The 23,640-nt window shown below is 49.1% G+C and overlaps 1 protein-coding gene and 1 long non-coding RNA gene across 7 annotated transcripts in view; one reads left to right on the top strand and one right to left on the bottom strand.

The window, feature by feature from the left end:
* The window catches only part of HIP1 (huntingtin interacting protein 1), a 124,825-nt gene that overhangs the window by 40,796 nt on the left and 60,389 nt on the right, over positions 1 to 23,640 (bottom strand). For 3 of the 6 annotated variants that reach the window (XM_021005834.2, XM_021005829.2, XM_021005833.2), the window contains exon 2: positions 4,770 to 4,833. In XM_021005834.2, coding sequence (XP_020861493.1) covers positions 4,770 to 4,833 — 64 coding nt within the window. Of the gene's footprint in view, positions 1 to 4,769; positions 4,834 to 8,644; positions 8,782 to 16,033; positions 16,114 to 23,640 lie in introns of those variants that run through there. The other 3 variants (XM_078154706.1, XM_021005830.2, XM_021005831.2) reach the window with 2 other exon arrangements.
* LOC144457474 (uncharacterized) lies at positions 16,297 to 22,998 on the top strand. The gene is made up of 4 exons (XR_013486805.1): positions 16,297 to 16,482; positions 17,003 to 17,101; positions 17,787 to 17,851; positions 18,999 to 22,998. It is a non-coding gene; the product is annotated as an uncharacterized LOC144457474 (long non-coding RNA).

The following is a 23,640-nucleotide window of genomic DNA, read 5'->3' as shown; positions in this document are numbered from 1 at the left end:
TGGTTGTGAAGGGTCATGGTCCCCCCCAGCCCTCTATCAGGGCACCTGCTCCCCATCTCTTCTTACACTCTAAAATGCCTTCTTCCAGAGGCCCCATCTACAGGAGACCTTGTATTTACTCCCTTGGATTTTGCTGGAAACAGCCCTGTCCAGGGCAGCCACAGTACCTAGAACGTCCTGCCTTCCTACCAACCCAAAGGGTTCCTCAGGTCTCAGTTGTTCCATGGAACCTCCCTACATTGATGTAAGCAGAGCTCAGAATGCCACCTGCCCTGTCTGTACACAGGACACCTGTGGCTCCTCCCTCTGCTTCCTTTCCATAAGTATCTACAGGGCCAGCTACTATCTGCTGCCCTGATCCTGCAAAGGTACAATGACATAAACATCACTGTTCATTCTTACCTCGTCCCCACTTAGTGCCTCTGCTCGAGGCCATCACCTCTTGGAAAGCAAGGATCAGGTCAAGGTGATATTCTGACCCACAGAATTAGGTAACTTATAAAGGCCTTTGGATGCTGCTGCTGCTGATCTCAGCTAAAAGTATTCAAACCTTTAGATGAGGAGGGGTCACAGAATCACTAACTTAGAAATAATATAATCCCGGCCTTTCTTTTTACAGATAAGGAAGCAAAGGCCCAGAGGAGCCAGATCGAGCTTCTTCCTCAAAGTTATTTAGGGAGAAATTAGCACAGCTGGCATTCAGAGTCACACCTTCTGAGCCTAAACCCAATGTACTTGCCACTACATGGCCCAGGAGGGCCGACTCAAGCATGTGGACTTCTAATCTGTTGGACTGGCCCTGCTGCCACTCCCCTGTGGGCTCCCATCACAGCGAGGCTCTCCCTCCCCTAGACCACATGTGTTGAACCCCTGGTGCCCCTGGATTCAGATGCCTGGTGCAGCCAGAGAACACAGGCTCCAAAGGGGAAAGGCTGCCTGAGGGGCAGACAAGCCCAAGACCCTGGCTGGGAGGCTCTCCACAAACTTGGAGCAGTTAACCAAGCCCTTGACTTGATTTCATGATCATCTGATTCTTCAAAGGCAGAGGAAACTGGAAAGGAAACAGCTCTTCTAAGTCTGATTTCTGATCAAAGAGGAGGAAAGGGCCGCACAGTGTCTCCTTCCATGAATATCTACCCATGGCATGGAGGGGCTCCAGCGCACTGCCAGGGTGAAGGAGGAGTCCTACAGACTGCTGCCAACCTCAGCTTCCCTAGCGGCAGAGATCACAGGGCACCGCCGGGAGCGGCTTGTGTTGTAGAAAGGATTTTGATAACTTTCAATACAACTGATTTCCTTTGTAATCCCATGTATTTTATTTTATTTTATGTATTTAAAAACTATTCTGTATTTCCCATGGTTTTGCAGCTTCCTTTTGTTAACAGCCATTAATGGAATTCTGTACAGAGATGCACACTAAAAGTCATTAGTCTGTGCAAAGCGTGTACTAGAAGTAAATACATTCATGTCTACCACTCTTTAAAGAAATTGCACCTGTTATCTTTAAGTGGGATTGCCTTTCCCATTTCGTACTCCTCCCTCACCCCAAACCCTTAACCCCTATTCAGGGGGAGGAGGAGGAGGCTCTTAGAAACTCTAACTTCTACAATTTGGGAGAGCTTTGCCATATATAAATGTATATGTATGTATAAATAGACTTTTTCAGGCATGGGAGAGAGGACAAAAGAAACTGCATTATAAAAGTACCCAATATACAAAAGAATATGCACAATTCAATAAGGATGTAGTGAAGCTCAATATCTTTTTTGACTTGTCTTTTGCATAGCTGTATGCTCTTATTTCATAATGTGACTTGCTCCCTGATTGTGTGAAATTATAGAGAGATATTCAGTACCACTGACCGTGTTTTCATTATACTGCTGGATTAAGTTATTTTACTGAGTTGCTCTCTTGCCAATTATTGTTAGTAAACTATGTAATGGCTTAGGATGGTGGTCATGAGGTCAGTGTAAATTTTTTTTCATTTACATGTTTCCATTAAGTAAGTTTACTGAAACCTTAATAAAATATTGGCTTCATCTAAAAACAAAACAAAACAAAACAAAACTATTCTGAGAAGGGGTCCATAGGCTTCAAAAGACTGCCAAAGCTGTCCACAACACCAAAAAAAAGATAAGGACTCCTGCTACAGAATTTCTCTATCAGTATTACCTATCCATCCATTTATCATCTTTCTCTATTGTCTATCTCATCTATTCCTTTATCTTATCTATTTCATCTATCTCATCTATCCTTCATCTATCTCTATCATCTCTTCATCTATCTCATTTATCTATTCATCTATCTCATCTATCCATCCATCCACCACCCATCTATCTATCTATCTATCTATATCTATCTATCTATCTATCCATCTATCTATCTATCTGTCTGTCTGTCTGTCTGTCCGTCCGTCCGTCCGTCCGTCCGTCCGTCCGTCGTCCTGTCCGTCTGTCTGTCTGTCTGTCTACCTATATCTATCTATCTGTCGTCTAACTATCTCTTGGAACAGACTCCACAAACAGACACTTACTGAGGCCCAGAACTCAGTGGGAGGAGAATGAATTAGACTGTCTTTGGGTAACTTCGAAGTCTTTTAAACGATTTTTAAGAAGCCTGGTCTTTTCTCTAAAACAAAGGTCCATCTTTTCGTTAACATTTCATTGCCCTGTAGGCATTAGATGGCTGTGAGTGGTAGGACACTAGAGTGACTAAAGAATTGAAAATGATCATTACCCAGAGGTCAATGGAGAGGGGTATGGGTGGGAGGGGGTGCACCACCTACTGCCCTCCCCCCAGGGTTATTGTGAAGATCAAATGAGATTATATCTATAAAGTGCTTTGCAAACCTGAAAGGGCTTTGTAAATGCTAGTTATTATTATGAAGTGGTGTATGTGACAATGGGCCTGGGAACAGGGATCTTCGTGGCTTGGTCCAGGTGAGGAAAAGCCCTTTGTTGGCAAGAAAACACAAGGGAAGAGGTAGAAGGGAAAGCAGAGGACTGTTCTGGCACAAGAGAATGAAGAACTTGCTCATGGTGCATAAATAAGGAATAACTGATGGGTGGCCCATGTGATAGACCAGTATAGAATGAGAGGAAGGCCTCCACCATATTGGGTAGATCTCTCACCGCCATGATGAAATGATGGGAAGACATGACCAAGTTGCATGGGATGGACAGGCATGGATGGGTTGACATCTTCATCTTGGAGAGAATGCCCACATCAATGAGGTTTAAGGTCCATTTGAATATTTGAAAGTCACGGGGATGATGAATTAAATTTGCTCTGCTTGGCCTGAGAGGACAGAAGTGCTACCAATGGGTTACAGAGAGATGGCTTTAGGATCATCGTAGAGAAAACATTTCTAACAATCAAAGTTGTCCCAGAGTGGATGAACCAGTTGGATGGCTGAAGGTCTCCAGTGGAAGCTGAATAACACCTGGTTGGGGGGTGTCCTATTCTGGTACAGGTTGCACTAGAAAGCTTTGGCTGTTCCTCCCAGCTCAGAGATGCTGTGATTTCATTTTTCCTGGCTAAGTCAGGAGGCTTTTTCTCACTCATCACAATTCAGGAAGGTCTGATGCAGGGACTAGGGCCTTTCAGATGCCTTCTCTCCTGGTGGGGCCTGGGTGTCCTCAGAATAGCAAGAAGGATGTTGTAGACTGCTGAGAATTGCCTCAGTCCCAGCCTTACTCTTCCCTGTCTCCCCAGTTCTGTTCTGTTCTCCCCTTCTGGACCCTTCTGTGTTGGACCTGGCCCTGACTAAGTGTTTCAGCCTCTCAGGCAACCTCCTTTTGTTTTTTCAGGGCTTCTGGTGCCGGCTTTCCTGCGTTCTACCTTGTCCACATGCGCCCGAGACTTCTGTCTGCCAGGGATGCTGTCTACCTTGCCACATGGATGCTGGTGGGCACTCCCTGGACCTCTGCCAACTTGATGGGGTCTCTACATGCCCCTCCTCAGCCCTGGCTTGCTGGCTCCTGTGGGGGGTTTTCCATCCCCCTTTCTGGGGTTGCTTGCTTCTTAAAGGCCCCCGTAAGCAGACCTGGCTCCTCAACCGAGCCCCACCTTGCAGTTCTGAAGGACTGGAGGTCACCCATTCTTAACCTGAAGCATCCATTGGACTCAGCCTCCTAATCCTACAAGGCAGAGGCCTTCAAGACAGCCATAAGCTCCTGGCTGTGCCAAGTGTGTGGCCAGCATGGTCAAACCTAAGACAAAGGCAGGGTAGGAGAGCTCGCCCTCGGGCCCAGGGCCTTGAAAATGTAGCTGAGCATTTCTTCTGGACCCTAAAAAACCCCATGGAAAGTTCTTTAAAATCTCTCCAGAGGCAGGGACAGGGTGGGAAGGCAAACGCTGGGGGGGATACCCAGGATCATATGTAAACTTGGGCAGGGGAGTCACCCTGGAACCTCTAAGGCTCCTTTCTAGATTTAGCCTTCTCTCCTCCTGAAGCCAAGAATCTATTCAGGCCCCAAGCACTGAGGCACTTCAAGCCTTGCAGAGACTAGATCCAATCACAGGAAGGCCCCTCCCCCACCTCAGCCCCCCAAGCCAGGAAGGGGATCTCCAGGCAGAAGGCCCCTATCCCATCACCTAGCCCTCCAAACTGGGCAGGGGATCTCCAGGCAGAAGGCCCCAGTCCCGCCTCACAGCCCCCCAAGCCAGATAGGGGATCTCCAGACAGAAGGCCCCCACCCCTACTACCACTTCCCACATGTGGACCCCCTGCAGGATTCCCTCCATCTGGGCAATGTCCAAAAGGATATTCCTGGCATGTTTTTCCTTCACGGCCACTTCCTGGGTATTAATAGCTTTATTGATGCTGACCGTCTGAAAAACAAACAACAGAGAAGGGGGGTGAGATGAATCAGTCTGAGAGTGGCCCCCGAGGTCCCCAGACCCCCATCCCTGCCCTCTGCTCCCCAAGCCCCTTCCCAAGGCTGGGCCCCAGGCAGAAGCTGGGGCTGGGGGGGCGGGGGCTGGGCTCCCAGGCCAGCTGGCTGTGGCACCCGGGAGGGATTTACTGCTGGCCTCTTGTTAGCCTCAGCTGCTGCCCCTGGGCTGCCACTCATTCACTGGGCACAACAACAGCGATTAAAGCGGCCACAAAGAGAAGCTTTTCATTCTCCAGGGAAACATTATTCCTCTGGGGGCAGAAGGAAGAGGCAGGAAGGGCCGGAGGAGAGCTGCTCCCCCTCCCATCTGTCCTGAGCAGATGGAGCCTGTCCACTGTCTACCTGTCCATCCTGCCAGGCCGCTCCTTCCCTCTAGCCACGCTGCTGCTTCCAGGAAGCCTTCCCTGACTAACCCGAGGCAGCGGCTCTGCCCCTGGCTTTAAGCATTCCCATTTGCTTGGTCAAAACAGATTCCACGGAGGGAGGGACGTCGAAACTACTGACAACAAAAATACGTTTTAATGCACTGATCACTTCCTGTCTGTCCCCTTCCGATTTACTACATCATAGCACATCACGGCCCTTGGAGGCCGTCCAGCCAACACTGACATTAGAGATGAACAAACTGAGGCCGGGAGCGGCTGGCCTGAGGTCACAGTGTCCCGCCTGGGAGCAGAGTCAGCTGTGGGGACATGGTGGAGGCTTGGCCAAGCCTTCTTTATGGGCCGGCCTTCCAGTCCACCGATAAGCCCCAGGCATTCACCAGCCATGGCAGACCAGAGACTCTTCAGTCAGCGCTGTGACTTTGTAGTGACGTTTATTTGGGACACTTTGGGACATTTCCTTTTCAGTATATCCTTATAGAGTGAACTCCCAGAAGAGAAATCATTAGGCCAATGGGACAGTCAATCTTATGACCATTAATTATATTGAGACCTAGACTCAAAATCAGGGAGACCTGAGTTCAAATCCTGCCTCTGACATAGGCTGGCTGTGTGACTTTGGGAAAGTCACTTACCCTCCCCGTGTCCAAGGTGCAGAGGAGGTGCTGATAGGTATCAGTAGGGAGGTTCCTTACGAAGAGTTCCCTTCCCTAATGAATCACAGGCTCCTTCCCTGCTTTTGCCTCTAACTGGTTCATACCAGTTTACAGTTTCACTAATGATGTAATGGGCAGCTAGGCGGTGCAGAGGAGAGCAGAATCAGGAGGACCTGAGTTCAAATACAGCCTCAGATACTTACCAGCTATGTGACCCTGGGCACTTGTGCCTAGCACTACACCTGGAACATAGTAGGGGCTTCATAAATGCTTGTTGACTTCTCCAGCACTGTATGTAACCTCTCTGCCTCAGTTTCACCATTTGTAAAATGGGGCTTAAAGCACCAATTTCACAGGGTTTCTGTGAGGATCATATGGGATACTCTTGGTAAAGTGCCTCAGGAATCTCAAAGAGCCATTTAGAAGCGAGCTCTTTCTTGTGATTTATTCAGCATTCCCCAGCCACTGGGCATGAAAGTTGCTTCCCGTGGTTTTGTTTTTTTTCTTTCCCCAATAAAGCCAGTCTGGATGCTTCTGCACAGATGAACCCCTTCCCCCTGAAGTGATGTCCTTAGGACAGATGGACAGCCTGGCTTGTTGGGTCAAAGGAGCTGATCAGACTGTGTGTCCTCTTACATCCTGCCAGACTGCTGTGGCACCGACCTGGAGTGTCACCCACAGTGTCAGTGGAAAGGGCCTGTTTCCCTGCAGTCCTGCCATAATTGAATTTTATCCCTTTTTAAAAAGCTTTCTGGGGGCAGTCTGGTGCTTTCCTGACTCTCTCTGCCTGCAAAGATCTCTCATTTCTCTGAACTTTCAGAGTCTATTCCAAAGACTCTGACAGTTGGTATCTCAGTCCCTCCCTCCAAACAGACTAATTAAGGTCCTCTGTGGCAGAGAGGGGTCACTCCCCACAGCTCCAGCTACAGTTAGGTCTACAGTTAGTCTGTGGGGCGTGTGGCCTGTCCTCCACCTTCAGATCCGGCTGCTGCCTCCCAAACCAAGGCAAAAGCTGAGTTCTGAGGGTGCCTTGGGCCAGCCAGTGAGAGGGTGAGTCTGGTGGTCCCCCAGCTGACTGTCTTGCCTCTGGAGAAGCTGGGGCTAGAGAACATCCCCCCACCTCCCAGGACTTGCTGTTCCCAGGGTTTTCCTGGAGTCACGGAGGCCTGAGACCATACAGTGCTTCCCCTGAAAGAGCAGTATTGTACACCGCTTCCTGACCCAGCCCTTCTGTACCAGGCTGGTTCCGGAGGGCCAATTAGCAGCAGCCACACACAGGAAGGACGACTTTCTCTTGGGCATCCCTCCTACTTCCATCCTCTTCCCCCTTGAGGCAGCCTAGATGGGGCTGCAGCCAGAGGGGGAAAAATCACCCCACTGTTTTCTTATGGGAAGCAGGGCATGGGCCCTGCCCACTCAGTGCCAGCTGGGCTCTACCCAGTCACGAACACAGCTCCTGGCCAGGGCCCAACATTAGGGCTGCCTCCTGCATGCCCAGGGCCAGGCTGGCTCATTAAGGCTTCAGGGCATGGGGTAAGCAAAAGGGAAACAGCCAGGGCCAGAGGCTATAATAGGGCCTTATATGGGGGTCACTTCAGTCCTGAGGGACCACAAATAGTTTAGAAAAGATTGCTGGCAGGTGTGTGTGAGAAATGGAGAAGAAGGAAGAAAAAGAAGGAGGGAAAAAAAAGCAAGGAGAGAGGGAGACAGAGATAGAGATAGATAGGAGGGGGTGGAGAAAGGGAGAAAGAGAGAGAGAGAGAGAGAGAGAGAGAGAGAGAGAGAGAGAGAGAGAGACAGAGACAGACATACTCTGGATGGAGAGGAAGATAGAGGGAGAGGGGGAGGAGAGAGAAGAGAGAAAGAAGGAGGGAGGGAGAGACAGAGGAGAGAGCCAGAGAGAGGGAAAGAGAGAAAGAGAGAGAGAAGAGAGAAAGAAAGGGGAGAGAAAGAGAGACACATTCTCTGGATGGAGAGGAAGATAGTGGGAGGGAGGGACAGAGAGAGAGAGGAGAGAGAGAGAGGGAAAGAGAGAAAGAGAGAGAAGAGAAGAAGAAAGAGAAGGCAGAGAGGGAAAGAGAAAGAGAGAGGGAGAAGAGAAAGAATGAAAGGGGAGAGAGAGAGAAAGAGAGAGGGAAGGGAGAGACAGAGACAGAGATAGAGAGAAACAGAGAAAGGAGGTGGAGGAGGTAATGAGAAAAGAAATCATACAAAGGGGGTTATGGAGGAAGATCTTCAGGGAGGGCCATCACTGAGAGAGACCTGGGAAGAGTGGAATGGAAAGGGCCTTGAATTTGGAGTCAGAACACATTGTGGGTGGGCTACCTCGGTTTCCTTTCTGGTAAAATGAATGGGTTTTACAATATCCCTGTCCAGTACTAACACTGCATAATTCTGTGCCCTTCCAAGCTCCACCCCCCCACACACGCCTCGGCCTTATTAGAATTAGTGGGTCTTTCTAGCCTTGTGCAAATAGTTCACAGAACCATTTGAGATCTGTGCGAGAGACCTAAGCAGCCATTTAGCCCAGGAATTCTTAACCTTGTTGGACCCTGATGTCTGGTGAAGCCTCTGTTCACACCTTCTCAGAATAATGTTTTTAAGAGCATAAAATAAAATAGGATTGTAAAGGAAGCCTTTATCTAAATATACATAAAAAAGTCCAGAGATCCCAAGTTAAGAACCCTTGATCTGGTCCAATCCATACCTGAAAAAGACTCTCCACACTGATATAACCAAGAAGCGGCCTCCACTTTTCTACTTCTCCATTTTCTGGTTTTTTCTTCCTATGTGTCCTCCCTTCTGCCATTTTTCTCTTAGAATTACAGGATCATTGGTCTTGAGCTGGGAGGAATTTCAGAGGTCATTTAGTCCAGCTCCTTCTTTAGAGATGGGGAAACCAAGGCACAGGCAGTGAAGTGACTTGCCTAAGGTCACAAAGGATGTGTCAGAGGTAGGATTTGAACCCAGGTCTTTCGACTCTTTCCACTGAACCACACTGAGCAGCAAGTCTTTTTCAGGGTCCCAAATCTGCGAACGATCTCTTTTCCTCTGAGGTCCTTGGCTACACTGATTCATTCATTCATTCATCCATCCATCCATCTCTCAATCAGTTAATAAGCATTTATTAAGCCCCTACTATGTGCTAGGCACTGAGAATACAAATAACAGGGATGCAAACAATGGAATAATCCTAAATTATATGGAGCTTCCATCCTACCTGGGGATGTACTGACAGGTACATCCATCCACCCCATACTTTTACTAAATGTCTATTATGAACAAGACATGACACTGAGTTGGCACAGCCCCTGCCCTGTGGAGCTTAGAGTACAGGAGGGGAGACCAGGCAGGGTGTCAAGGTCCTGAGCCCCTTGACTCGTCCACCTCTCTGTGGCACCAGCTCCATCCCCCTGCCTGCAAGAGGCTGGGGGGGGGCACTGCTGCCCCAACAGAAGTTGTTAATGCCGAGATGCCAAATCCAGGAGAAAAGCCGGTTCTGGACCTCTCAGCCCTTCCCCCCCATGCTGGTGGGTGGCCCTTGGACAATTCATAGCCCCCTTCCTCAGCTTCCCCCAGAACGAGCCTCCTTGCTCAGCCTCCTCAGAGCCTCAGGGGAAGCGTCAGTTCCGTCAGACAATTCCCCTTCCCCAGGACCTTGGCTGGGAGCCCGACTGGGCTGTAACAGAGTGTGTCAGAGGTAAATGCTTCAGGGGCACTTGGCTGGGTCTCTCTAAGGAGATACTGTCTAGACAGGCTCCCCCTGCCCCCACAGCCGGCCCCTAATAGGCACTTGTCGAGTGGTGGGGGGTGTGGCCCAGCACCAGGGCCCTAACCATGACACACCATCTGGTCAAGGCATCTGGGCTGGAAGTCTGAACATGTCGAAAGTGAAGACAGCATTTCCCTTACTAACCCATCAATCTTTCCCAACTTCCTCATGACCAAAAAAAGATCCCCTGCTCTGCGACTTCAGCAGGTCCTCAACCGCGTGACGGCTTTCCACTGGGCCCTGCGACCAACATGGACTTGGCTTTACACCATGTCTTTTCTAGGAAGAGCTCAAAGCAGGATGGGGGTGCCAGGTTACAAGCAGGAAGAATGTCCGGACTCTGCTGCTGACCACCTGTGGCGCTGGACCTCAGTTTCCCGATCTGTAAAATGAGACCTCTAATGTCCCTTCCAGCTTTCCCTATGATCCTATAATCCCTCCTAAGAGGTCTGGGGGCAAGGACCACATTATATGGCAGCCTTACCCAGCACAGCCAGCAAGGAGCCCTATACAGAGTAGGAGCGGCCTGCTGTGCCCAAAGAGATGCCCTGTGGCATCCTCAGGCTTTGCCCTTTGCCTCCCCTTCCCCTCTCAGCCTGAGCCCTCGTCGCCTCACGCTTCCAGTTACGACAACAGCCTCTGACTGTCCTTTCTGCTTCCAGCCTCTCTCCATTTGAGTCCACTCAGGGTAACTCCAAGAACAGCCTTCTTCAAACATGGCTGTGATTATCCCCGATTTGGAAATCCTCAGTTCCTCCTTTTTACCTCCTGTTCTGCAGCAGAGGATGTGTGATTTCACCAGTGTGGGGTAGTGCCGATGAGGCTGCAGCTTACTGCCATACGGGTGCTAAGAGATCACATGAGCTGCCCAGGGTCACACAGTCTGTATGCATCAGAGACAGACCTTGGATTCAAGTCTCCCTGAATACTCTAAGGACTTTGTCTCTCATTGCCTGCCACTCCTTGGCACCATCTTTTCTCTCCTAGGCCAGACACGGGAAAAGAAACCCTGAATTTGGGGTCCTGAGTGCCAACCCTTGGCTTGGCATGGTAGAGTGGATGCTTAGAACCAGCTCTGGGTGCAAATTCTACATCTGCTGATTCCTACCCATGTTACCTTGACCCAATTTCCCATCCTTAAAAATGGTGAGGCTGGCCCGGGTGACATCTAAAGTTCCGTCTACTTCGTGGTCTATGGTCCTACCTGTGTGACTGTGGCCCAGTCACTTCCAGGCCCCTCAGCCTCCCGCTCTGTAAAGGGAGGGGGCAGACCAGACGGTCCAGTCTTGCTTCACCATTTCCTACCTGCCCCTTACTCCCTTTGGCTCTCAAACTGCTGCCCTCCCTACATGTTGGCACCATGCCCACTGCTGGATACTGACTCGGAAAACCTGGGTTCAAACCTTGGTTTTGGTGTTTACCCAACCTCTCCAGGCCTCAGTTTACTCATATGTCAAAGGAAGGTGATGCACTAGGCTAGGCAGCCTCCGATGTCCCTTTCCATTCTAAATCCAGGACAGCTGGGTGGTGCAGTGGGTAGAGCACCTGGTCTGGCCTCAGGAAGACCTGAGTTCAAATCCTGCCTCAGGCACTTACTAGCTATATGACCCTGGGCAAGTCACTTTATCTCTGTTTGCCTCAGTTTCCTCATCTGTGAAGGGAGGGAAGAGGGATGGAAAGGAGACCAGAGAGACTAGCAGTTAAAATGTTCCCAGGGGCAGCTAGGTGGCACAGTGGATATAGCTCTGGCCTTGGAGTCAGAAGGACCTGAGTTCCAATCCAGCCTCAGATACTTTATACTTACTAGCTGTGTGACCTTGGGCAAGTCACTTAACCCCAACTGCCTCATCAAAAAGCAAAATAAAATAAGATAAAATAAAATAAAATATTCCCAGCCACAGCCAGCTGAAGAGGAATCAAAAATCCCCCAAATGCCTAATGAAATCACAAAGGGAAGTGGGACTTGATTAGCAGACAACATGTCTTCTGCTCACTTGTAGGGATACTGAGGATATCCTGACGACTGGGACACCTGGGAATCCTTGGAGGGCAGCCCTGAGCATAAAGAGAAGGCATGATCTAACGGTGCTTGGGCATCTTCAAGGCAGGCTGATGGAAGCACAGCTGGGGACCCTTCGATGACATCATCCTTCAGCTTGTGGGAATTCTCTGACCAATTCAAACAGGAAATCCATGAAGGGCAGACCTTGAGTTGGATGGCTTCGGACAGGCCAGGACGGTTCCTGTACAGCCAAGGCTTCTATCGCTTCCCAAGACCGCAGGACCTCAGTTGGGAGGCCCCACAGACGGCACGTGGATGGGAACCTCCATTCAACGTTCCTGAGGGGTCATCACCCAGTCTTTGCTTGAGGATGTCTAGTGAGATGAAACCCGCTATCCACCATAGGAAGCCACTTCATTTCTGGACAGTGTTTATTATTAGGAAGATCTTTACATTGAACCTGAATCTGTGTATTTAGAATTTCTCCCCACTGCTTCTGCTTCTGCTCCCCCAAGGCCAAGCAGAACAGGTGAAGACCCTCTCCCACATGAAATACTCTGAAGACATCTCCCACCCTGGACACACTCAGTCCTATTTCAAGCTGTTCTAGGCAGAAAGCTCACTACATCTACTCAGTATGGGTAGCGAACTCAGCTAAACTCTGCCGGGCAGAGGTCTCCTAAGGCATCGGCAGAAAGGGAAATGTCCTGGGCCAGGGCTGTGTCCAGAGATTCTCAAGCCTGTGGAAAACTCTGGGTGCCAGAGTCCTTACCTGGCCATCACTTCAGTCCCCAGTCCCCCATTTGTCCAGATCCCAGTCCATCCCCTCTGCAGGGCCCAGTAAACAGAATCACAGACTGGGGTTCAGAGGCAGAAGGGATCTTAGGAATCCTCTAGTTCAATGCAATCTACAAAAGTAATGGAATATTCTTATGCAATAAAAATGATGAATGTGAGGAATTTGGGGAAATGTGGGAAGATTTGTATGAACTGATGCTAAGTGATGTAAGCAGAACTAGAAAAAAATCTGACATGATGACTGCAGAAAGCAAACAAAGAGGGCATGAACAGGAAGCCCAAGTGTGAGTAAACTCCTGGGGAGCAGATGATACAACCTATCTCCTGCCCCAGAGCAGAGGGAAAGGGGATAAGCAGGACAGAATGTCCCATACAGCAGAGACAGAAGGCACTTTGGGCCTATCTAGCCCACGCCACCTTCACTTTATGGGTGCGGAAACAAAGGTCAAGGAGATTGACTGACCTATCAGATGGGATTGCTTGTATTAGAATGTTCTGTCCTGAATTTTTTTTCCTTGTTACAAGAACAGTTCAATTTGGAACGGCCTATAGATTTTTTCTTTCAAAAATAACTAATTAAAACAAAAAAAAATCAATAATTTTTTTTTAAAAAAAGAAAAGAAAAACCAAAAAGTTACTGGAAAATAGATAATGCACCATAGCACTCTCCTCCCAGCATCGAGGCAGGGCATTGGAAGGCTCTTAGATACGGTCCCTGTATTGCGTGTTTTTTGTTCACTGCTCTCCTTTATCAAAAGGGAGGGTTTGGTTCTCAAGGGGAAGGACAAATATTCCCAGGAATAATTGTGTTGTTTAAAAAAAAACCCCCAAAACAAACACCCCCCTTCCCCATCAATAACATTTTAATAAAAAAAAAAAGAAAAGAAAAAGAAATTTGGTTAAACCTCTTCATTGAATAGAGGAAAAAGAAGTCCCCAAAGATGTCACTTGCTCCAGGTTACATGGTGAGGTGGTGGCAGAGCCCAGGTCAGATCTGTGTCTCCTGCCTCTCTGGCCCCCTCTTCAATCCCAATCCCTGGTAAGTCTTCTGAGGCCAGCTGCACTCTGCTGTGTTCTAACGAGAAGGGCAAGAATTCAGAGGCCCAAGGCTCAGCTTCATGCCCCAGCTGTCCTTGGTCAAATCACCTGATTGGCTCTCCTAGTCTGGCTCCTCTTTATAAAACGAGATCATAATTACATGATCTATGCCATCGGGTTGTGGCCAACTTAACTGACCATTGTGTGCAGGTGCTGGGCAAGACGGGCGATACAAAATGTAGAGAAAGCATCGTGTTCTACCAAGTAAACAGGGTAGCCCGGTGCAGCGGGTAGTGGGCCGAGCCTGGAATCTGGAAGACTCACCTTCCCAAGTTCAAATCCAGCCTCTGTGACCCTGGGCAAGTCACTTCACCTTGTTTGCCTCAGTTTCCTCAACTGTAAAATGAGCTGGAGAAGGAAATGGCAAACTGCTCTAGTATCTCTGCCAAGAAAGTCCCAACTGGGGTCCCACAGAGTCAGACGTGACTGAAACAGCTGAACGACAAAACCAAGTCAACGTTGCTAACTGACTAGGTGCTTTCTGGAGGCCTTGGATGGCAGGAGCCCTGTGAGGCCAGTTCCCCATTTTACAGATAAGTAAACTGAGGTCTCCATAGGGACAATGCCAATGCCACAGGTCACAGAGCAGCAAGACCTGGATTAGAATTGAGGCCTCAGGATCAGAGTTAGATGAAGATGCTGAGGCCAGAGAGGGGGAGTGATTTGCTCTAAGTCACACGGGTAGTAAGTGACTGGGGTGGGATCTGAATCCCCATCCTGTGGACTCTATATTCAACACTCTTCCTGCTGGACCGTGCAGCTTCCCACGGCCTTGGCCCAAAGCGGTCACTCGCTCGACAGGAATGACCAGACGACTTTTCTGAAGAGTGGAGAAAAAGGGAGGATGGTCTCCCTCTCGGGCCCAGCCCGGATTTCACCATCTGTGACCACAGCTTTGAGGCCGGATGTGATGACACTTCCCCAGAAATGACTGAGGTCAAGACTCACTTCTGCTTCATGAGCAGCGTAAGATCCTGTTTCTCCTTGGGGGAGGGAAGGAAAAGGGTCCAAGGAGGGCTGGAAGTCAAGGAAGCCAAGGAAGAAGGAGTGAGTGCGTGATGTGTGTGTGTGCAAGTGTGTATATGTGTATGAGTGTGTGTGTGTATATATGTGTACGAGTGCGTGTGTGTGTACGAGCGTGTGTGTATGAGTATGAGTGTGTGTACGAGTGTGTATATGTGTATGAGTGTGTGTACGAGTGCGTGTATGTATGAGTGTGTGTGTGTGTATGAGTATGAGTGTGTGTGTGTACGAGTGTGTATATGTGTATGAGTGCGTGTGTGCGTGTGTGTGTGTACGAGCGCTTGTGTGTATGAGTATGAGTGTGTGTGTGTGTGTGTGTGTGTGTGTGTGTGTGTGAGAGAGAGGGACTCTCTGTAGCAGGGGTCGGTGGGGTGGAGGGGAAGTCCTGGGAAATGACTGATGGGCATCCCCGCCCCCTTCCCCAGGACTTCCGCCGTGACCACTTACTTTCCTTCCTCTCGCCACAGAGGAAGGACTATCCCTACTCTTCACAGCTGAGTAAATTACAGCTCAGGGTGGTTACTTGATTTGCCCAAGGACACACAGGTGGTGAGTGATGTAGGCGGGATTTGAACCTGGCTCCTCTGAGTACATTCCGTCTAACTTTCCGCTGCACCGCGCTGTCTTTCCTCCGTACAACTAAACCCTACCTGGCTCTGAGTCCCGTTCCTCCCTGACTGCCATAGGATCTTGGCTCAGCAATCCCGCCCTCTAACCAAGCAGCCCTACTAGGTGCCACACGCTGTGTCAGGTGCTGGGCACACCAGTCTAAAGAACGCAAGAACCCTTCTCCAACAAGCTTCCCTCCTAATGGGGAAGTCAGCCAGGGCACGTGACATGTACGCAGCCTCAGTGTGAAGTGAAGAGGGACATCCGTCTGCACGCGCCCCAAGTCGTGAAGTACCGGGTAGTTTGGGAGGAGGGCACCAGCAGCAGAGGAGTGGGGTGGGAAGAAGTCAGGAAAGGCTGTTTGTGCCCAGGATGCTACTCAAGCCGTGTCTTTAACAGACGAGGCTGCTCCTTTTCCAGGGAATTGCTGACTTCCACCGTGTTGACTTCTAAGCTACCCTAGCGCAAAGGCACCAACGTGTCTTGGGTGCAGCACACACACTCACACACACACATGCATGCACACTTGTGCACACTTGAGTCCACACAGAGATCTGTTGCTGAAGTCGCAGGGTAGCCTTTGGGCGGAGGAAAGGGGGTCAGCTGTCCTGCTGGCCACCTTTCTCGGTCACTAGAACCTATCAGGGTGACCAAAGGGCCCCTCCCAAGGAGTCCCCTGGATCTTCCCGGCAGGCAGCCGGGTGCGTGTCCAGCTCCACGGGAGGTGCCCAGTCCAGCAAGGAGGGCTCCCCGATTGCTCTGTGTGTGCGCAATACATGATAGAATTATTGTACCTTTCCACCGGGTGAGGTAAGACTTGCCCCTCTCCATCCATCTAAAGGAAGTTTTTCTGCCGCACCCACATGCAGCACCCCGGACCTCGCTGAGGGCCCGATGACCCCTGCAGGCCTTTCCAACACGGGTTTTCTCTGAGGTTCGATGCTGGAAGGCAGTTTGAAGTCTGAGCCTTCCGGGCACTGTCACCACCTTTCTGAGCCTGAGCCAGCGCCTGCCCCCGGGGGGATCTTTCTGGGGGTCCAATGAGACGATGTACGTGAAAGTGCATTGTGAGCTTTAAAGCACTACGCCTGTGATTCCCGGCATTATTATTGCCTCGCCCTTAATCGGATACTCCTGTGATCTCATCAATGAGTCACGGATGGAAATTAAGCAGCTGAGGTGTCACATCTTTCGCGAAGTTTTTCTTGAAGCTTGCTTGTTTGGGAGGCAGTATGGTACAGGGGTAAGAACGCTAACTCCGCATTCAGAAGTCCTGGATTCGAATCATGCCACTAACTGTTACTACCTGTATGACCCTGGTCCTCAGTTTCCCCCTCTGTAAAATGAGGGTGTTGGACTCGATGGCTTCTGAGGTACCATCCTAGACCTGCTTCATTTAACAGCCCTGGGCCTTGGCTTCCTCATGTGTAAAATGGGAGGGTTCAACTCCACGGCTGAGGTGCCTCCCAGACCCGGATCTAGGACTCTATGCTCCAAGGGGGATCGCAGCCATTTGTGTAGGCAGGCTATTAAACGATGAGACGCTCAAGGAGTAGTTGTACCCCCTGCCCCGCAGACACGCTCCAAATACCTTCACCAGGTCCCCCAATCCACGAGGCACCATGAGGTCCCCACCTGCTCGGCCATCTTGCTCCCAAACCCCACAAATCTGGCCACAAGCAGAATTTCCCTACAAATACAAGTCTTAGTGGGACCTTAGAGAAAGGGTTTCAGAAGCACCCAAAGCCTCTTGTCTATTTTAGGCAGATCGTCAGATTATCCTGCTGAATTTTTTGGACTGGACCTGTAATTTCATTAATATGAACTCCTGCAGAGGAAAGCCCCTCTACCACAGACTGCTGGTAATGATACCAACAATTCATCCTCCGAGAGAGCTGCCTGATGCATTGAGAGGCCAAGTGACTTACCCAGAGCCACACACCTCGTATATGTTAAAGGCAACACTCGAACCCAAATCTTCTTGACTCCAAGGCCAGCTTTTCATCTACAACATCACACAACAGCTCCCATTCACATCTTCTAGGGACCATAAGTGCAGAAGCTTCTGTATGAGCTCTGCATAATCCAGGGACACCTTTCGTCAGTTCTACTCAATGCTAACAGGATGGGCTAAGAGCTGCTCAGAAGTGTGTGTGTGTGTGTGTGTGTGTGTGTGTGTGTGTGTGTAAAACCCTGTAAGGACGCACCAAGGGCCGGCAGCAGACAGCAGACTAGTGGGCTGGGGATGACTGAGGAACCCCAGGGAGCAACCAGAGAACCACGAATGCCTTTTGGCTCAGACAGGCCAAGAGGCGGCATTAGCCAGTGATGGGCTCTGTAGCTAGGGGCTGGAAGGGGACAAATGGGGGACCAATCTTCCTGGACACTCAGGGTGATGTGCTAGGTGGGCTTCCCTCCCCACCTTCACCTCCAGACCGGGACTATCCCCTTCCAATACCCCCAAATTCAGCACCACAGATGATACAAGGAGAGAGAATTAGTTGGGGCCAGGGAGAAAGCCGTGTTCTTTTCTTGTTCTTTTCAAAGAGACCACACCAGAGAAGAACTGCAGCAGAAGACAACGGAGGCAGAGATCGTAGTGCAACGCTTTGGTGAGTTCCATAGCTATTGGCCCCAAACAAAGAGGCCCAACTAATCCAAACAGAGGTACCCCACCTCTAAGTAAGTGAATTCTCGGCTCATTTCCCCTATGCCATGATGAGGTCATAGGATTATACATAGAAAAAACCTTCGAGACTACTTGGTCTAAAGCCTTCATTTTATAGATGAAGAAATGAAAGGCTAGAGAGGAAGTGACCTGCCCAAGGTCATACAGGTACTAGGTGTCAATGGCAGGATTTTAACTCAGGTCCTCTGAGTTTAAAGCCTTGGCTCTTTCCATTATACAGAGGTACTTCTCTCTACCTAGTTGTACCTGTATGTACAACAGAGGTGTCATGAGAGCTGAAAATAAGGCAGAAGTGCTTTCTAAAGTTGGGTTTTTGACCCCTGAGTATATCAGAGGCTTGTGTAGCTTAGTTCAGAAGCAGATTACTGGGCTCTCATCCTAGCTCTATTGAAAGTGCTTCAATGCTTCTTTCTCTCCCCTAGTTGCCCCTTCCTCACCTCTGCTCCCTATTTTCCAACTCACACCCCTATTCCACTCTCAACCAAGTAAATGTACCTGTCCATCCACTCATCCTTCTATCCATTCGTCCATCCTTCTATCCATCCACCCACCCATCCATGTATCCATATGATCTGCTCTTACTCCTGCCTGTGAGCCCACATAAAATGCCTCTCCCTCAGACCAGAAGTCCCTTTAATCCTGTTAACAGGACTTAGAAATGAGTTGAATGTCCCCTACTATCATTCCCTACTCTTGGGGAAGCCTGATGAATTTGGCTGCAGGTTGAAACCCCCTACAAATCCAGATTCTCACAGAAGCATCAGAGAAATAGAACCGAAGGATCTACAGTTAGAATGAAACTCAGAGGTTATCTGGTCCAATGTCCCCCCACACTTCATTTTACAGATGAGGAAACTGAAGTCTGGAGAGAAGTATCTTAGGATCATAGAATCATAAGCGGAGAGCTGGAAGGGGCCTCGAAGGCCTTCCAGTCTGACCCCCACATTTTGCAGATGGGGAAACTTGCCCAAGGTCCCACAGGTAGTGTCAAAGGCAAGATCTGAACCCAGTTCCTCCGACTCCGAGCCTGGGCCTTTCCCAAAAATTACTGTCTGCTTTCTTGTGCACAGGTGATGAAGTCCTGTTTGGGGCGGAGCTCACATCTAAGGGAACAGGCCATCTGGTCCTGTCATCTACCATCTAGGATTGGGATTACTCCATTCTAGGGGAGGAGGACGCAGGTGGGGAGGAAATAGCTGCTGACTGCCCTTTCCAAGAACAGGCCAACGAAGGAAATCCCTTGGCTAGATTATGGGTATGCAGCATTACTCATACCAGGGCAGCACTGGGTTGGCCTGGTGGTTCTCTGAACTTCATCTCTTTCTCTAGCGTCATCTTGTAATGTCAAGTCAAATAATGGCATGGAAATGGTTTTTCTTTTGAGATCTGGACTCTTTTACACATTGTGTTTTCCCCAATGGATATCTTTAAAGAGGCCTGACAACCAGAGAAGCCCAGAACTTCAGCACTGGAAGGACTTCAGCAGCCATCAATGGTGGCAAACTCAAATAGCGATAGGGCCTCTAAACCCTGCATGAGGATCCTTCTGGGCTGCAGATTGACTTAGAAAACCACACATTAACATTATCTGCATCTTATTATATTTTTATTTATGTTGTTAAACATTTCCTAAATACATTTTAATCTAGCTAGGGCTACATGGGGTACACAAGCTGCGTATTTTGATACCTCTGATCTAGACCAACCCATGCCCCCCCAAGAATCCCTACTACAGGATGCTCAACAGGTGAACATTGAGCCCTTGTTTCCTCTGGGGAGGGGGACACAACCTCCCAGGGCAGTCCATTCCACTGCTGGACAGCTCTCACTGCGAGGACATCCCGACATCAAATCCAATTTTGCTCATTCACTACTTCCATCATTTCTTGCTCCTGCTTCTTCCCTCTGGGGCCAAGCAGAACAAATCATGTCCTTCCTCCACTTAACGAGCCCTCAAACGTTTGAGGACAGTCACCATCGTGTGTCTCTTCTAAGCCTTGTGTGATTTCTGTTTTGCTCCTAATCTCTAGAGACACTTCATCTTGTCCTTTCTTCCCAAAACATGGCAACCAGAACAGAACATGATGCTCTCAATGTGGCCCGGCCATGGGAAATACCCCAGGACAATCCCTTGCCTGGCTCTGGACACTCTGGATGATGGCAGCATCAACACGACCCAAGATCACACCAATGTTTTGGTTGTCCTGTTCAGCTGCCACCTCATAGACTCTTACTGACCCACAAACCGTGAGAGCCTGCGGGTCTTTTCCGTAAACTATTGTCTAACAACATCATCCGAGCTGTCAAGCTGGAAGGGCTCTCAGAAGCTACCTCGTCTAACCCTCTCCTGGCTCAGATGGAGAAACTAAGGCTGGGGCAGGAGTGACTTGCCCAAGGTTACAGAGGTGGTGCGTGAGAATGTGGGGATGGGTTTGGATTCAGATTCGGTGACTAAGTTCAGTACTCTTTCCACTCTGCTGAACCAATCTGCCTTCTCTGGAATTCAATACAAAATTATTTTACAAAACTCATTAAATTGTATGTAACCGATGCCTCAGTGATACCACTACCAAACCATCACTTTGTACCCAAGAAGGTCAAAAACAGTGGATGAGGTCTCACTTGGAGGTTTGTCTCCCCATCAGACTGTGAGTTCGTTAAGGGAAGGAACTGTCTTTTCCTCTTTTTGCGTACTCAGAGCTTAGCTCAGTGCCAGGTACATAGTAGGCACTTAATAAATGTCAATTAATTGATGTTGACAAAAACACTCAAATCACTGCTTTTTGTGGTAGCAGAGAACGAATAGCTGAGCAAACCGTGGCATATAAGTGAAATGTAATATTATTGGCCACAAGAAATGATGAATATGAAAAAATCAGAGAAATGGGGAAAACTTAAGCGAACTCATATACGCAGCACCAAGAGAATAATGTACACAATGACCACAATAATGGAAAGTAAAATCATACAGAATGGCATAAGCCCACTGATTGCTGCAGAGAACAGTGGTGACTTCAGAAAACAGACGGTGAAATATTCCTGCTGCCTCTTGGCAGAAAGGGGGTAAACAGAATGAGGCAAACGTCAGCCATGGCCAATGTGGTGACTTGTTTTCTTAAGAGGATTTCTTTGTTTCGAGAGAGGGTGGTTGTTGTTTTTTTAAAGGGGGTGTATGTATGGAGTCAATGGGAAATGCCAATGATAAAAAAAGAGTCAATAACACCCCCCCACACCCCCACACACAACTGTTCCAAGGTCTAACAGTTGAATTATCAAATATCGAAGTTGGAAGGGAGCTTGTAAAACATCCTGCCCAACTTTTCTTCCAATGAAGGCATGCCCTCTCTCTATCACATCCTTAGGGATGGAAATCTGCCCAATGCTTTCACACTTCCAGTATCAAGGAGCTCCCTATTTTATAATTTATAATTTACATTTCTTTTTCAGATAACTCTAGTTATTAGAAAGTTCCTCATCTTGGGCCAAGGTCTGCCTCCTGGTTGTTGTAACTTTAAGGCCTCGCCCTCTGGAGCTGCAAAGAGCATGGCTAGAGCCAATTATCCATCCATTCCCAAGCACTGTCAAGTCAGAAGGGAAGGAGAGGGCATCCTCTCCTCTGGAATCCAAACTAAGACGCCATCAGCTGTCTTGAACTGCCGGCTCCCTGAGAACATCCTCATGACAATTCCAGTAGTAGACAGGCAAAAACAGGATTGCATCCTATTCCCATTTGACTCAGATTTTTTCTGCAAGGCTGCCATGTTTTGAGACCTTTTCTTTCACCACAGCTTGGAGATTACGAGTACTTGGTGTCCATTAAAAAAGTTGCTCTTAAATTTTTAGAGATGATCTGAGTGATCATGGACAACAATGGAATGAATGTGTGATGAGGGCTAGATCCAGGGACATGTATTGGCTGAGATTTTAAGGGCATTTTGATATCCATGCTTGTCATGGAGGGCTTTCCCACCTGTCAGTTTATACAAGATAGTAGACTTTTCATTACAATTATGACATTATTGTTGTACTAATTGGAGTGGTGGCAGCTCCCAGTCATTTTGTACTTTCCTGACACAGCTCTGGTGTGGCATGAGTGTGGTTACCCTCAGTGATTTTCAGAGGGCCCGAAGTCACACAATTACTAGCGGTCAGACCAGGACTTGAACTCAGGTCTTTTGACTCTGGGGTCAGTGTGTTTTCCAATGTACTGACACACTTTCTTTAATATCACCATTCTACGGGAGGCAGACATGGTCTAAGTGTGCCTGGAGTCGGAGGACTTAGGTTCAGATCCCACGTTGGGCACTTACTAACTCTGTAACCTTGGGCCAAGAACTCGATCTCTCTGGGTCCCAGTTTTGCCATCTGTAGAGTGAGGAGGTGGGGGAAGATGGCCTCTGGAGCCCCTCTTAGCTCAAGTGCGACCATTTTCGGAACTGAAGTGCCTTCTCCTCACTCTTGTAAACTTCCAGTTGCCTGAGGCTTCCTCGAGACCACCCTTTAAATCACAACTCACGACCATCACTGCCACAACACTTCCAGATGGCTCCACCTGTTCTTGAACCTGCTTTTCCCCTCAATGAACTGTCATAGCTGCCGTACATATGCGGGTCGACTTACATCTCTCTATCTTATCTCCCTTTTTAGACTGGGAGGTCTTTGTGGGCAGAAACCATATCTGTTCTGATTCTGTAGCCAGTACCATGCATTCTGTAGGTCAGATAAAGGAATACTTGACCATCCACCCCACATAAAAAAAGACCAGCGATGCCGGACGGGGTGATATCACAGGCTAATCAATAATTCAGCAGGCTGACCAGATGGTGCGACTATTGTCCCCAGCCATTTGTACCCTGATGCAAGAAGAGGACCAGCCTTGGGAAAATTGGTCTATGCTTTGGACAAAACTGGCCAATCAGAATGTGGCCTTTCATGGTTCCCTCAGGCCTTTCTAGAACAGAAGAGGGGTTGGCGGGAGAGGAACTTGGCTGCCTTCTCTTCATATGTTTGTCAGGAGATGGCTCGAACTCTACCAAGGATGCTGTCCAAGTGCTAGCACGGGAAGGGGGGGGAAGGATTTTTTCTGAGGGGGGCCCACCTTTGCTTGAGGGAAAGTACTCAGCTTTTGCTCCAGTAGTAGACTGAGGCTGCTGGCCTAGGGATGGGGACTGTGGGGGTCTGAGCCTAAAGAAGGATGATCTGGGGGACTCTCCTCCCATGGGAGAAAAACTCAGGAGGGGCCTGCCAGAGCCCCAGTGAGTGTGCCTGGATGGAGAAAGGTTTTCTTGCTCCAGGCTTCACGTGCACGTTATAAACAGCTTGGGATGGCAAATTTCAGGCTGGGCTCCTGATGGCTGAATAATTGATGAGCATATGATATCACCTTTGTCTGGGCCCCAAACTGTCAGGCTGCTCCACGAGGGGCAGGGGACCCCAGGAATGAAATCCTTGGAAAAGCTAGTCACCAAGAAGCCTGCCTCTATCCCCAAGAGGAAGCAAGGAAGGAAGAAATGAAGATAAAAGGAATCCTGCCCCAGGCAACTCCATCCTTGCCCTTCCCTCCCCACCTATGAGGGCCAAAAGACCTTCTTCAGACCCGGGGCTAAGCTGGGGCCATGTGTTACTCTCACAAGCCCTGCTGTGGTTCTGTTCAGGGATTGGATCTGATACAAAGGAACCAATGCAGGCACCCCGGCCTCAGTTTCCTAAACT

This window comes from Phascolarctos cinereus, unplaced genomic scaffold, assembly GCF_003287225.1.
Source record: "Phascolarctos cinereus isolate Bilbo 61053 unplaced genomic scaffold, phaCin_HiC Scaffold_5;HRSCAF=322, whole genome shotgun sequence".
In the NCBI taxonomy this organism is placed as follows: domain Eukaryota; kingdom Metazoa; phylum Chordata; class Mammalia; order Diprotodontia; family Phascolarctidae; genus Phascolarctos; species Phascolarctos cinereus.
This window is presented reverse-complemented; position numbering and strand designations above follow the sequence as displayed.